A 15,670-nucleotide genomic window follows, 5' to 3' on the forward strand; every position below is an offset into this window, starting at 1 on the left:
TGCTATTTAATAGGATTCTCTCCGTGTTTAATAACCCTCCTAATAATCACAGAGTTAAAAGAATACATTTTTATCTAGTAAATACCTCAAGAAGTTTCAAAAGTTGGCCATGACCAGGAAGTAGGAGATGGCTTGTATGGTTTAAAGATGGTAGACTAGAAAGGAAAAGGGGAGAAATAATTAGAAGTACAAGCGAGAAAGAAGAGGGAAGAGACGGGGCACAAGGACCAGGGATGGGAAAGAATAAATGATGCGGCTTTCAGAGGACACTGAGAGAAGGGGACCCACCGGTTGGCTGCGTGGCTGTGGTGATGGAGGGGACCGTGTGAGTGGTAGCAACCCAAACAAAGACCCTTGGGACACATCAAAAACAGCCACCAGGTGCAAAGAGGAGCTGACAGTGGGAAGGTCCGGGTCAGGCCAGGGGCCAGCAGGCAACTCTCAGAAAGACTGAACCTCAGGGCCACTGGCCTGGGGCCCCCAGTGGTCTCCCAGGTGGAAGAAGGGAGACCCTCCAAACCATTAAGCAAATGGGGACTCTCCGCCCACCAGGCATCTGGCCTTGACTCACGCACAGGAATCCGTGGGCAGAAAGACAACAAAAGCTATTTTTCATGCAAGAGGAGTTGGACATCAGGAAAAATCAGAGCCCCTTTGTATGACATGCCAAACTGCTGAAGCGAGAAAATGTCTCGGGCGAGGGCTCAGATGCGAGCCGGGAGCAGCACGCTCGCCCTGGGGAACCGGCCGTCAATGTGCGCTTGTTATCGGGGCTTTTCAGAGCGCCGGAAGCGGGCGCGGGCGACCTCCCCCACCGCACGGCAAAGACGAGCTGGTGACACGGCCTTGGCCGCGCTGTCCGGCCCCTGGAAGGGAGCCTGGTGTCCTGAGATGTCCTCGGCGAGTCTTCGGGGATCCACGCTCTTTTCTCAGCTTGCAGTTTGGTCTGGGGGCTGGGGTGAGCCAAAGACTCCATTCCCCCGAGACCCAGGCTCGCTGTGGGTCCCTTTCCTAGCGCCCCCGCGCAGGGCCGTCTTTGGGTTAGTAAATGAGAATAACTACCAGGCACCGGACACTTTATTCCAGCCCCAAGCTAAGCACTGACTTATCACACGCCAGCTCCTGCCAGCAAATCTGCACGGTAGGTGTGGATGATACCCTCATTTTGCAGAGAAAGCAACTGAGGCTCAAAGGAGGTGAGATGACTGGCTGAGGCTCCCACAGCTAGTAGGAGACAGATCCTGGGTTCAGATGCAGACTCACTCCAGGATTTCAGCTTCCACCACCATCTCCACCACCTCCTCCTACTTCCTCTCCAAGACACCGCTCATACCCGCACCGTGTATTTCAAGTCTGTCCTGGGGCCCACGTACGCAGAACCCTGCACGGATTTTCCACCTGACCCTCCTGGCGACCCTATGAGACAGGTCTTGTTGGAGCCCCCAGGAGGAGGCATTGACATCCAGGTGTGTTCTGACGCTCTCCCCACACCTGCGTGGTATCACGCTGCCCGTCTTCTCTCCTGACAGTTCCCCAGAACCAGAGAGTAAGTTCCCTGAGGGCTTTCTGTGCCCACAGTGCCCAGCATGAAGCTAGGCATTCAGCAGGTGCCCCATAAGTGCTTAACAATGATAGAATTTTAAGGAACACTGCTCTCCGAGGCAGCCCCTGGCCTTGGGTAGTGTTTCTGGTGGCCCTTGGAAAAATAAGAGAGAGGTGAGGTCTGGTTCTAGCACCCGCCTCTGCTCCCCACGCCAGTCACCAATTTCTGTGCAACCTCATGATCCTCCAGTACCACCTTTCCTCCAGTGCCCACTTCCCCGTCCCGCTCTTTCTCTAATCAAAGTCTTTTCTCAGGGCAGAACAGGACACCCAGGCCTGGCTACATAATTTTTGGGGTCCGGTGCAAAATGAAAACATGAGCCCTCTTGTTCAAAAATGATTAAGAATTTCAAGATGGTGGCAGTAGAGCATTAAATGATGTGCCAGGTCCAACTGCACAAGGCTCAGGCTGTGGATATGGCCTTAGTGACACCGGTCATTTCACATCCTTTGCACACGACCTGTTCCTGGGGTCTGGATTTTTCTAGGGCAGTCTTGATTTTCAATTTTCTGGATCTTCCCCCCAACACTCTGCCACCTCCCCCGGCAAAACCTAGGGTGCCAACATTTCAGGATCTCAATAACACCTTTTATATTGTCTCTCATACCTATGACAAGAGAAAATCTGTCACTGCTGCTTTACCTAAAATTTTGGTTGAGAAAATACAAATACCACAGTGCCATTTGTCCCAGGGGGGAACAGAAGGCCTGGGGTTCAACAATCACAGCCTGATATCTCATCACAGGGGGAGTTGTTTCCCTCCATCCAGCAGGTGACTTCCACATCCGTGTCTCCAGGCCAGCCCTGCCTCAGCCCTGCAGGGAGGGGGTCCCCCAGCCCTGGGCACTCAGGCCATCTGAAGCCAAGGTCTCCTGTCCCCCCATCCCCAGACCACTCTTCCTTGGTTCTATGTCTTGGGGAATCGCTCTATCGCATTGGGGGGGGGGTCTACCATTATATCTCCATTTTACAGATGAGAAAACTGAGGCTCAGAGAAGCTAAGGAATTTGCCCAAGGTCACAGAGCTAATACAGGGTAGAGCAGGATTCAAACGCAGATCTCTTTGACCACGGTCCCTGTCCCTGGCCCCTCTCCTATTGACCACCACACGGACTTCGTTCAGATATCACCTTCCCTGACCCTGTTCTGGACAGTGAAGCCTGGTGAGGGATGTCAGAGAGGTGTGCGGGGCTCCATCGTGGGGCTCTGTAGATCAGGGAAGGAGCCTCACTCTAACACTCGTGGGATGTGGTCCTGTTGAAGGGTATCGAGGTGAGAAATAATGTGATCTGATTTATATATATATATACATATTTTTTTGAGGAAGACTGGCCCTGAGCTCACATCCGTGCCCATCTTCCTCTACTTTATATGTGGGATGCCTGCTACAGCATGGCTTGATAAGCAGTGCATCGGTCCACACCCAGGACCCGAACCTGTGAACCCCGGGCGGCCAAAGCAGAGTGCGCAAACTTAACCGCTGTGCCACCAGGTCAGCCCCTGATTTACATTTTCACAAGATCTTTCTCGCTGCATGGGAAGGGCTAGCACTGGGTGGCAGGACAGGGAGTGGGGAGATCAGTCAGGACACAACTTGGGGCATCCAGATGAGAGGTGACAGAGGCTGGGAGGGAGGTGGAGAGCACTGGGGGGAGGGCCGTGGGAGATTCTGGAGGTGGAGCCCGCAGCACTGCGAGGGCTGTAAGGAATCCAGAGGGGATGTCGCAGGAAAGGGGTCTTTATCTTGTCTCTGCGGCAGCCAGCACGGTGCCGGGCACAGAGCAGCCTCTCAGTGTTTGCTGGACAGGTGAACTAATGACTGAGTGGGTGGGGGAGGGAGTGGGCTGATTCTCTTGAGGCGAAACCACACTAGCCAGCAGCACATCCGCCATGTGGGGATGCCAACAATGCAGGTCCTTGCTGAGGTGTCGGGGTGAAGAGAGGCCAAGCCCACAGTGTTTCCAAGAAAGCGAGCCTGAAGTGCTGTCCCTCTGCAGTGCCTCTGTGGGAGCATGGCCACTGTGCTCTTCACAGCACGTTCCCAAGCATCGCCTCATTGGATATTCACACTACCCTGGGAGGGAGGGGGAGGACATAGGGATAGAGGGAGGACAGATGGAGGATGGAGGGAAGAGGGAGGGAGGAGCAAGAAGCGGGGGAGGGAGGAGGAGGAAGAAGAGATGGGAGGGAAGGATGGAGGATGGAGGGACAGAAGGAGAGAGGAGGGAGGAAGGATGGAGAGAGAAGGGAGGATGGAGGGATCGAGGGAGAGAGGAGGGAGTGATATAGAGGGAGGAAGGATGGAGGGAGGGATGAAGGAGAATGGAGGGGAGGATGGAGGGAGGGATGAGAAGGATAGGGCAAGAAGAGGCATCATTTGCCAATTTGACAGCCAAGCAAACTGAGGCTCTGGGAGGTTAAGGGATAAGCAGATGACTGTCCAGACGGTTAGTGGCGGAATTAGGACCAGGCCACAGGTCTCCCGACTCCCATCCCAATGTTTCCACATTCTGGCACCCTGTCCTCCTTTATCACAGCCCTTATCCCGTGACACTGGAGGTCACAGCTGTAGCCCCAGTGCCTGCCAGGAAATGGGATGAGGGGACACATGGCCTGGGTGGCTGCCATCACCACCTCAGGCGCTGCCTTGGTGCTAGACCCTATTTCATCTCCTAATTGAGAGCCCTCAGGGTCTGATTTTATGGTTCACAGAAGCCATTCAGAGCAGTTCTGGCTCTGAGAGGTGATGAAACAGTGCCATGTTCTCACTGGCCCGAACATCCCAGGGGAGGCTCAGCTTCTTCATTCCCAGACCCTGGAGGCCAGGGAGCTGAGCTGTGTCCTCGCTCAGCTCGGCTGTGAAGGTTGGGCGACTTATTTCTTCTGGGAAAACTTCTAAGGTTCAAGAAACATGGAAATGGGGGAGAAGGCAATCCCATCTTGAATATCTAGAAGATGCCAGGCACCATGAGGGTTATTTTGCGTGTGTTTTCTCTTACAACCTTTAGCGGGGAGCAAAGTCAATAAATAATCATTTATTATCAGAGGACTCTTCTGACCCAAGCACAGCTCTGGCTCCAGCACCCCAAGAGGGAGGCTCCCGTGTCCCTTCCTGGCTCCAGGGAAGTGGGAGGGCAGGCGGAGGAGGCCCGACGCCCAGGCCAGGATGGCTAAGTGTGAAGTCCCACCACGCTGTCCTCCAGCCAGCAGGGAGCCCGTGGTCTCCCAGAGGAGGTACCATCTGCTTTGCAAAGACCCCAGAGCTTCACTCAGAGCGTCTTCTGGACCCTAGCCCCATCCTGCCACAGCAGAGACATCTGGGAGCCCTGGAAATGCAAAGGGGCAAGGATGTCCGGCCCTGCCCAGATGGCCACCCGGCGATGGATGACCTTCAGGCCTCCCTCACAGCTCCTGAGTGCTGGAGGCTGGCAGCCGTTTCCTCATCCCGCTCTTCATCTGCACTCAGGACCTGGTGGAATACAAAGGCTAGGGGCAGTCCCAGTTCTACCCAGCGTTCTCTGAACAAGCACCCCATTTGAGGAACGCTCACTCTGTAGGTGTGTGCTGGGTCCTTTCACATTTGCTGCCTCATCATTCCATTTTCCAGACATGTGAACAACTCAGAGAGGTTAAGTAACCTGCCCAAAGCTACACAGCTACCTGGCAAACTGGGATTTGAACTCAACTCTTCTTTCCCCAAACGTTTCCTCCTTCCTTGACCCCACGCTGCCTTCTCCAGAGTCCATTCTAGCTGATAAAACCCCTCTCTGTAAGGAGACACGGAGTACATTTCCTCCAGGCCTCTGTCTCAGAAACAGCTAGGCTTCTCTTGAGCAATAATTCCTTTTATTATATGTGCATTGTCAACCTTTTATCTGGTCATGTTCTTCTCTTTGTCCCAGTGTCCAGGAAGCTCAGCGACAAGCGTGTGGCCGGCCTCTAACAGCACAATTGGCCTTTGCAGCAGGCATTTGGGGCCCTAACCAGACTCAACCAGTTAAACTCATCCTATTTTCCTACTTTTATTTTTACTTCCCTCCCAGTCCCTGATCTATTTCATTATTTATCTTGTCCCTTCGTTCCTTCCTTTCTTTTTTGGTTGGAGAAGAACTAAACAGAGTAAAATCAGGTGATGGCATTTTCACAGCTACGAAAAGTTTTTCATATGAAGAAATTGATGCCTTAGAAAAAACTGCCCTTCATCTGGTACCCTGCCCTGACTTGCAGTTCAGAAAAGATGGTCTCATGCAGCACTTCCCAGAGCCCCCGGGGGTGAAGAGCAAGAACTGTCGGGGCTCGGGGGTGGCCCTGGGCGGGCCCTGCCTGGCCCATCCCTGGGCGTTCAAACCACTCTGTTCTCTTTTTGAAGCTGCTCCCAGGAGAGGTGGCCGTGCACACAGGCGCGCGCACACACGTACTCACGGGCGAAGGTCCTTGTCAGAGGACAGGGGCGGCCTCTCCGAGTGTGTGTTTAGGGATTAACCAAGATGGAGGTGATGAGCTGAGGCAGAGAAAGGCCCGGAGGGCATGCGTTCCCTTCATTTATTGCTGCTTACCCCGAGCTGCGGGGGCTGCTTGTTACCCAACCTTTGCTCAGGTGCCCGCCCAAGGGGAGGCTGGGCCAACACAGACCTAACTGGGCAGCCCCCACACCCGCTTCTGCCCCCAGATCTGTTACTAACGAGCTGTGGGACCTTAGGTAAGTCACTTTGACCCTCCAGACTTGAGTGTCCTTTGCTTGCTGAGTGTAAAAATCAGGCCACATCAGCTTTCTCATCCCCACTGTGGACACATGCTGGGGTGTCACAGGCAGGGTGAGCTGGGTCACCTGCAGTTCATTACTCTTAAGAAAGGAATGGAACCAGGCACCAGTTCCAGTCACTTAAAGCAGAGGCCTGGTCACCCCATTAAGAGAGATGCTCCCCACACTTGCCTTCCATGTGTTTTCGAGAAGGAAAGAGAAATGAGTGGTGTTCCTACTAGCTACCAGGAACCAGGTCTGCTCTGCCCCCCACCTAAATGAGGTTTCCCTTAGAGTAGAGGTTCTCTACTCGGGGGCGATTTTGCTCCCCTCCACACACACCCAGGGGACATTTGGCAATGTTTGGAGATATTTTTGGTTGTCACAACTTGGTATTGCAGGGGGATGCTACTGGCTTCTAGTGAGTAGAAGCCAGAGATGGGGCTTAACATCCTACAATGCACAGGTCAGCCCCCACAACAACGAGTGACCCAGCCCAAAATGTCAATAGTCCTGAGGGTGAGAAATGCTGCCCTGTCATGAGGGGCAACTGATGATGATCCCATAACACTTGGGCCTATATGAGTTATTGGGCTCTCCTGAGTTATGGTCTACGGTCCTTTCTGGCACCACTCTTGGCTATAGGGGTGGTGGGCAGTAGTGTCAAAATCTGGGAGCCCTCATGGGTACATGCTTGAATTCCTTTCCCAATCCTGCTCCTTCCCCCATCTTCTCCATTTGAACGTGACCCCACTACCTCTCCAGCTGCCGTGGCCCCAAATCCAGAGAGTCAGGCTTGAGTCCTCACCTCCTCTTCCCCTGCATCCTTCCCTCCTCTGCTCCCCATCTCTGCTGCTGCTGGCATTTGGCCCCAGGACTCCAGTCTGGTGCCTGCAACCATGTCCAGACTGGTCTCCTGGTGGCCTCCCCTGCCTTCTGGAATCTCCAGTCTCCACATGCAGCCTGAGGGTCTTCTAAAAACATAAATCAGATCACTTTAGTCCCCTGCTCAAAACCCCACAAAAGCACCGATGCCACGTGAAATAAAGCATGCTCCTGATTGTGACTGCAAAGCCTCTCCTGGATCCCCACGCAGTGACGGAGCCCCGCCCACCCCTCTGACCTGCTCCTCGCTCCATCTCCTCCATCCTCACCAGGCTCCTTCCTGCCTCAGGGCATTGGCTTGCCTTTTTCTCTTCCTGGAAGGTCTTCCTCCAGTCCTTCTCTGACAGCTCTCTCCGGCCCCCTCGACCGAAAGCAGCCCTTCTCAGCTTCTCCCAGCATGGCCTCCTGCTCTGTCTTCGTCATGACCCTCACCAGTACCTGGAAGTGTCAGCTCCAGGGAAGCAGGGGCCACATCTGTCCTGTCCACGGCTGTGTCCCAGAGCCTCACGTCTGACACAGAGTAAGTGCTCAGTGTGCATGCATTGAATGAATGAATGCACGAACGAACGAATGAACAAACAAATGAACGAATGAATAGAAGCATGCCCAGCAGGCAGATGATTTATATCCCTTACGTGTGTGTCTCAGCAGAAAAAAAAGGTTGGGAGCCACTGAACTAAGTAATCTCAAAAGCTCTTCCAGCTGGAGAACCTCCCTTCCTATGTGCCCACGACGAGGCCACGATGAACCTGGTTCAACCTGAAGCTGTGGGCGGCGGCTCTCTCAAGCTTGTGTGGCAGAAAGTCAGAGGTGGGAGGAACGTTCCAGATCAGCCAGGCCCCACTTTCAGATGAAGAGACAGAGGCCCGGCAGGGTCTCTTCCACAGCTCCCGTTTGGCTGTGCTGGGTTCTTTGCCTCCCTCAGCTCTGAGACCCTGGATCCCATGACCTAAGTTGCCTTCCTACTCTGTGCTCCCATGACTACGTCCTGGAAATTCCCACAGTCTCAGCCATCTGTGGAGACTGACACAGAAGATTTATTTTAAAGAGCTGCTGGTTTCCTACTGTGCCTTTCTGAAACTCCCGGCATGGGGTTCCTCCAAAGCTGGTTCTGTGGTGGGGCCATCAAGTCAGACCTCAGGTTGGGGTCCACCAAGACCTCCAGCTTCTCCTCACTAAGTCAGCTGGCTCCAGTTAAAAGGAGGTGGTTTTTTCCTACAAGAAGAGAGGAGGGAGTGAAGAACAGGGGATAGGGAAGAGACAGAGCAGGGCATTAAGGGAAGGTAGACACAAGAAAGGACGGCCAGGGCCCCTTCCTGAATGATTAGAGAGTGAGCACCCGTCTTGGAGCAGGGACAGGAAGGGAGAACATCCCTGTTACAGGCTGAATGTTTGCCCCCTGACCCACTCAATTCATATGCTGAAGCTCTAACCCCTCAATGTGATGGTATTTGGAGGTGGGACCTTTGGGAGGTGACTAGTTTTAGATGAGGTCATGAGGGTGGGGTCCTCATGATGCGATTAGTGCCCTTATAAGAAGAGACCAGAGAGCTAGCTTTCTGCCATGTGAGGACACAGCTCGAAGGCAGCCATCTGTAAGCCAGGAAGCGGGCTCTCACCAGGAACCGAATCTGCTGGCACCTTGATCTTGGACGTCCAGCTTCCAGAATCGTGAGAAATAAATGTCTGTTGTTTAAGGCACACAGTCTGTCATATTTGTTATGGCAGCCCGAGCTACTATAACCCTTTTACGGGCCCCTTCCCAAATCTGTGTGGTTCAAACAAAAGACATCCCCTGGCCGGTGGGTGGGAGTCCGGGCTCATCTGTTTGACCTCAGCTGAGATCTTGACAGCAGAAAGCATCCCTGGGCTCAGGAGCTGAGGCCATCCTAAGCCTCATTTTCAACACCTATTAAAGGCAGATAATTAATATTTACCTTGAAGTGTTGTTGGCAATTACATGAACTAATGTAAGTCCTGCGGGAAGGTCTTCAGTAAGTGACGGCTGTTGTTATTAAGGCCAGGGGAAAGGAGGGCCCACGGGTGAGGGGACGAGCCAGCGCTGTGGGGAGGGAGGCCGCTCTGGATGCTGTCCCCCACCCAGGCCTGATTGGACAGGCTGCCTGGGGATTACTGCAAGAGAAAACGAAAGCAAACACAGACAGGAAAGGTTCCCAGCCCAGTGCCTGGCCTGCAGCTGGGGAAAGGGCCTTGTTTGGATCAGAACCTCTCTGAATCATGTTCAGCGGGGTCCCATGTCGAGGGCGTAGTTTAAGGCAGAGCCGCCCAGCTGTCCTGCTGTGAAAGGGTTCCAGATGTGCTGGAAGGGTGAGCCATCCCCCCTCCCGGGCACCTGGGCAGGGTGTGGGCAGCCTGAGCAGACCTCTGCCTCCCCCAGGGAGGGGTGCGGTACTCACAGTTTCTTTCTACCTGGGAGCACAGGTGGGAGAGATGCCGCCTGGGGAGGGAGGCGAACGTCGTCAGCACCAAAGGTCCTCTCACAATCAGGGTCCAGAATCTCTCCACACCTTCCTCCGCCAGTGGCCAGGACAGAGCTGGCACAAAGCAGGACAGGGGCCACCCCTGGCATCAAGGCTGCCATTTTAAGGCTTCATCTACGAGTGACATGGGGGCAATGTGAGGGGCGGGCGCTGCTGAGGCTGAGCTTTGCCAGGACCGTTCATTTTGGGCCCAGAGCCCTCTTGATGGCAGCACAGCGACTGGGTCTCTTGTGGACCCTGTCCTCCGGCAGCACCACTGAATGCTCCAGAGCTAACGGTGGGCATGGGGGCTTCGGCACGCTGTCATGAGCTGCTGCCCTCTGGGCCCAGTGTCTCTCCCTCTCCCTCGTGTTTTCCTCAGGCCTTTTGTCCTGGCACGTACTGCATGCTCCATAATGCTGTTTATATTCCACGCCTTGCCCCCTTGCAAAATGCATCAGAGACTGAACAAATGTTGGTTGGTGACACCTTTGACCGAAAAGTCCACAAGGATTCATTACTGCTTTCCTCCATCCTCAGCCTTGGGTGAGTGTCTCCAATGATACAAAGAAAGAGCGAGTAGGGGTCTTGGTGAGGGAGGGAGCAGATGGTTGATGGTGGTGGGGACAGGCTAGTCCAGAACATAGTGGAAGAGGAGAGACAGAGGGACAGAAACACAGAGAGAGACAGCAATGAGAAGAGAAGAGAGGAGAGAAGAGAAGGGAAGAGAAAGGTATGTGTTATGCAATTTGTGTATCAGTTGTACATCCTCATTTCTAAATGCCTTCATGCTGCCGCCAGCCCAGCCTCAGAGCTGGGCTCCACCGGGTAGTCAAGTACTTGGTTCTATTTTTAATGGCAACCCAGAAGCTGTTTGGGAAAGGGCAGGATGACATGGTGGGAAGAGCTTTGTAGTGAGACAAAGGCTCAAATCTGGCCCTGCAGCCTCCTACCTGGGTGCCTCTGGGCAAGTCCCTTACCCTCTCTGGGCCTCTGTTCCCCATCTGCAGATGGGGGCGATGGCAGTGCCCTCTCACGGCTGCCCTGAGCATGCCATGTGGAAACACGCACAAGGCTCTGTGCACTTGAGCATTTTGACACTTGTCCAATACAGGGCCAGAGGGGGAGACCCAGCTTTGGGGGTAAGGAGGAGGCTGGGGTGCTGTCAGCCTGCCAGGCTGTGTGGATGCCTTAAGTACACAGAGGGCTGGGCTGTCATGGCCCGGCAACATCAGTTATGGGAAACAACCAGGAAACTGAATCCGCTGTTTGCCAGTAGCCAGCAAACCCTTCAAAGTCTGGCCACCACACCCGGTGCTTTATTAGCTGCCTGCTGCAGTATTTCTTCAGTTTCAGCTCAGAGCTTTGAGCTTTTCTTTTCTTTTTTTTTTTCTATGTAATGCTTTGGGGCACTTTGCTACAGAACAGGTGGAAATAATGCATTTTACACACAAAAGCGAGCACTGAGGTGACCATGACCCCAGGGAGTGGCCCGGGGTCAATGTGCTGTCTGGGTCTCAAGTGGAGGCATCAGAGATGTCAGAGGCTGTCGGACTCTGCGATGTGCTTTTATGAGATAAGCTGGCAGTTTCCACCCAGGCTGAGGAACTGTCATGATGATTCTAGCCAAGACAAGGAATCCTGAACCAGCTCTCCCAGCCCTGAGTTGGTCTAAGGATGTTCCGGCCCTCGGATGTGGCCCACTTTGGCCCTCAGAACCCCTGAGCTCTGGGGGGTGACAGAGGCAGCCCAGTTCTTTCGGTGAAGTCTCCCAGATGGCAATTCCCCATCCTCCCTCTGCCAGCGGAGCCAGCTGCCCAGATCAGCTTGGGGCTCTCTTGATGAACACCGAGTGCAAACGGCTTGAGGCAGCTGGCAAGATGCTAAGTGCAGCATCAATCCTAATTAGGATGAGGAATTAATAAAGGAGGCATTCGAGCCACTCTGCAGAGGCCAGGCTTGCCGGCGTGGAGGAGTTAGTTCCAATTTCCACTGGGAAACTGGAAGGGCCTGGGTCCACGAGTGCCTTTGGGTGGCACGACTTACTGTGCCTTGCCCAGTGGGGCCTGTGAGATGGAACGGGGGGGCCCTGCAGCCCCTGCTCTGTGTCTAACTCAGGTGCCATGGCAGGTCGTGACGCGGGTACATTCTCCAGATGAGAGGAGTAGGTGTTCGTGATCTGAGCAACTGCACACCAAAAACGATGTTTTTCAAAAGAAAAGAGGAGGGTGCGATCGTGGGCCCACCAATCTTTTGTGTGGCTGTGTTTCCCAAACTATTGATTGCACACTCCCTCTCCTCGAAGACTCCACTTAGCCCTGGCACTCAGCTCCAAACTGCAAAGGGCAAAGCAGCTTCATTTGGAAGAGGATGTGGAGGGCAGAGGCAGGCAGCATTCCAGATGAGAACGGGCATCTGCCCCCATCTAGGCAGGGGGGCAAGGGGGCAACTTCGACCTCGCCAAGCCGACCCAGTTTTACAAAGCCTCTTTCTAGATGACTCCAAACGCGGCCAGAAAAGGGCCATCTTTTTAAGAGCTCCCTACCAACCTCCACCAGGATCCAACCACGCTGAACTATTTGCAGGGGCTGTAACTGCGGTAAGAAGGGCTAGGTGTGTGGGAGAGCTTCCCGAACAACGGAGGGGCGGGGTTCACACGCGGGAAAAGGTTACAGAAAAAGAAAGAGCGAACTCTGTCCAAGGATTTTTGAAAGGAACGCTCGGCCAACACCCCCCCCATCCTGTCTCCGATCTGAAAGCCAAGACCAAGCGGCAGACCCATCCACGACCTGGCTGGGACCAGACGGCCCCTCTACAGCCACCTGTTAGTTCAAGTTCCGCAGCTGGGCGGGCGGGAGGCGCTGAAGTCGGCGCATTTCGCCCTTCGAGGGGTCCGGGCCCCTCCCGCAGAGGGAGCGGTCTCCACAGGCCCCTAGAGGCATTCCAACCTCGCAACACCTGGTACTCGGCCTCCTCGCGCATCCCGCGTATCCCGGGGTCGCAGCGGCTCGCTCCTCCTGCCACCACGGGGCGGCCACGCCCCCCTCAGGGCTTTACGGGTCTGCCAGTCGCCCCTGCGCACCCAGTTCCCCGCCAAGGTCTCGCGCAGCCTCCCGGCCGAGGGACCACGACGCAAGGCTCGCTGCCCTAGTCAGGGGGGAGACTCGGTGTCACTCCACTCCCCTCCCCACCGAGCAGGGAGGAGCAGGCCCGTGGCCCCGTGGAAGAATAGGCGGCGGAGCAGGGTCTCGTGGCGTCAGGCTCAGGCGACCCCGATCCCCCAGACCCGCTCAAAGCCCAGCCCCCACCCCCACCCGTCGGCTGGGGCCTGGAGCTCGAGCGGAGCGGCCCCGGCGCTCCCCGCCCCCGGCCGGCCCCGCCCCAGGATGGCCAGTTCCCATAGCAATCGCACAGACACCGGTTGCCAAGCAACCCCTCCCCCTCCCCCCTCCCCTCCTCTGCCGTCCGCTCCCCCCAACCCCAGCCTCCCGCCCCCTCGCCAGCCTCCACCTCCCCCGGGGGCGCCGGCGCGGCCCCTCGGGATCGCTCCGTCTCCGGCAGAGCGCGCGCGCGTGTGAGTTTAGGTGTGTTTCATTGTGTCTGTGAGCGAGGGGGTGTGCGGCTGCGAGTGGAGAGTTTGTGGGATCGGTGTGTTGGGGGGGCTCCCCAGGCGGGAGGGACCCCGAGCTGGTGTACAGCTGGCCGCGAGAGGACCCGCCCGCTCGCTCCGGCTCCTTTGTGTCTCGCGCGGAGCCAGTGCCGCGCCCACCCCCTTTCCGGCTGCCGCTCGGGCGGAGTGTGTGTGTGTGCGCGCGCGCGCGTGTGTGTGGTGTGTCGGGGGTGGGGGTGCCGGGGTCGGCCGTACCTTCGATGCAGCATACCCGCCACAGCCCCGAGTGGGTGAGGTCGCCGCGGGCGCGGCGGGGCGGGGGCCCGTCGTCCATGGTCAGGTTGGTGCCGTTGCAGATGTGCGCGCTGGAGTAGAGCCAGTAGTCGGTGCCGATGGCGATGGCCATGAGCGAGAAGGCGGCGAAGGCTCCGGCCGTGGTCAGCAGCATCTGCAGCCCGCGGTCGCATCGCACCATGGTGGGCGCCTCATAGTCCGCCGCCCGCCGGCCCGGCCCGCCGCGCCCGCCCGCCCTCCTCCCTCCCTCCGCGCGCCGCTCCGGGGGCGCCCGGGCTGGGGGGCCGAGGGCCGGGGGGCGGCGCCGCGCTGCGCGCTCCGACCCGGCGCCCCGGGCGTGCCTGCGCTCCGGCCGCGCCGGGGCTCAAACTCCGAGGCGCGGCGGCGAGTGAGGGCTGCGCGGGCCGCCAGGCGGGCTGGCGGCGGCGGCCGGGGGCTCCTCCCTCTCGGCCCGCCCTCCCCGCGCGGCCCGCGCCTCCGCCCCGCGCCCTCCGCGCCGCCGCGCTCCGGGCCCGCGCCCCGCTCCTCGCGGCGCCGCCCCTCGCGCCGCGGCCCCCCACCACCGGGTGTGCGCCCCGATCTCTCGCTCTCCCCGAGCCAGGATTTTCTCTCCCCTCCTCTCTCCGCGCTCGCGCGCGCTCTCTCCTCCTCTCTCAGGGTTCATTCACGTTATTAGAGCGAAGGAAGCCGGGGCACGGGTTCCCCAGGAGGACTGAAGGGAAACCGCGTTTCCAGCCGGCTCACTTACCCAACCCAGGACACTCAGCTCCTCTTAGACGGCCCTGGGGACTCTTCCATATGTGGAGAGTGTGTGTGTGCGGTGTCCCTCTTTTCCCCGTGTACGTATCCGTGCCTTTTCCTGAAGATGAATGTATAGGCGTGAGTGTGGGAGTGGGAGTGTTCAGGTCAGATTTCCAGAAGCCCCAGATGTGGGTCACAGCTGGGAGACATTGCAGGCCAAGCCAGGCCCCGGCCACCCTCCTCCCACACCCAGGTGGCTCTGCGCCCAGCGGCAGCTCCTCCAGATGCCCCGCAGGGCCTGGGAGCACCCAGACTTTGGGGCTGAGGGAGAAGGGAGATGTCAGCCCGAGGTCCTTGGGGAGGAACACAGGATCTGTTTTATAAGGAATGGTCAAGCTGTGATTGAAACTGGGGCTCTCCTCCATTATTACGTTTCTGATGGTTTATTACTGCGAGTCCCGAACACCAATTGTACTAGATTCAAACCTCCCGGCCCCCGGCTGCTTCCCTCTTTCTCCCAGCTCCCTCTTCAATACCTTTCTTTCTTTTTGCCTTTCGCTCTACTCGAGCTTAACTGGCTTTCCCTCACCTCCTCCCCTTGATCGCCAGCCTCTGCCTCCAGCCCTGCTGGCTTCACTTAATTGCCTTTGCTCCTGGCATGATCCCAACCTGGACACACTCCCTCTCCTCGCAGCCAATCCCGGCTCCTCCTCCTTCAAAACCCAGCTCCAAACTCTTCCTTCCAAGAGGCCCTCAGAGACCGGCACCTGGGTGTCCAGCATGCCTTCACTTCGTGCCTCCCCAAAGCTCCTGTTGTTGGCCTCCCTGATGGGCGTGCTGTGTGATGCAGCACTGGACCCCCGGGAAAGTGAAAGAGATATGTGGAGAGCTGCTATTCTTCTCGCAAGATGTAGCTTAAATATCCCCTCCTTTGTGGCACCTTACCTGGCCCCCACTACCCAGAGGAAAGGAATTACCCCGTGCTGGAGTTACTGCTGGCTCTCTCACAAGACTGTGAGCCTTTCCCATAGCTGACGTGTACAAGTGCTTAGGAAATATTTGCTGAGTGAGAGGTATTTCTTGCCCCCTGGAAAATTATAGTCTGATTGGGGGAAATAGAGCATACAAAAAGAAGAGGAAAAAATTCCAGGATAATATAGCCCAAGGACCAGACTGGCTGCATTAAAGAGCACTTGTGGGCCCCTCCTCCTGCCTCTTGGGTGTCTGTTCTGCTTCCTCAAAGTCTCAAAGGGCAAGAGTCATCACCTCTATTTTCCTTTCACCCGCCTGCCACCTGGTCCGGGGTTCTGCACACA

General features: G+C 56.5%; 1 protein-coding gene across 1 annotated transcript in view; it reads right to left on the bottom strand.

The window, feature by feature from the left end:
- CACNG4 (calcium voltage-gated channel auxiliary subunit gamma 4) overlaps positions 1-14,051 on the bottom strand; it is a 60,028-nt gene extending 45,977 nt beyond the window's left edge. Inside the window, exon 1 of the mRNA XM_044745689.2 lies at positions 13,575-14,051. Within this exon, the coding sequence (XP_044601624.1) occupies positions 13,575-13,794 (220 nt within the window). The 5' untranslated portion in view covers positions 13,795-14,051. The remainder of the gene's footprint in view (positions 1-13,574) is intronic.
- Between the last annotated feature and the right edge of the window lie 1,619 nt (positions 14,052-15,670).

This window comes from Equus asinus, chromosome 13, assembly GCF_041296235.1.
Source record: "Equus asinus isolate D_3611 breed Donkey chromosome 13, EquAss-T2T_v2, whole genome shotgun sequence".
Classification (NCBI taxonomy): Eukaryota; Metazoa; Chordata; class Mammalia; order Perissodactyla; family Equidae; genus Equus; species Equus asinus.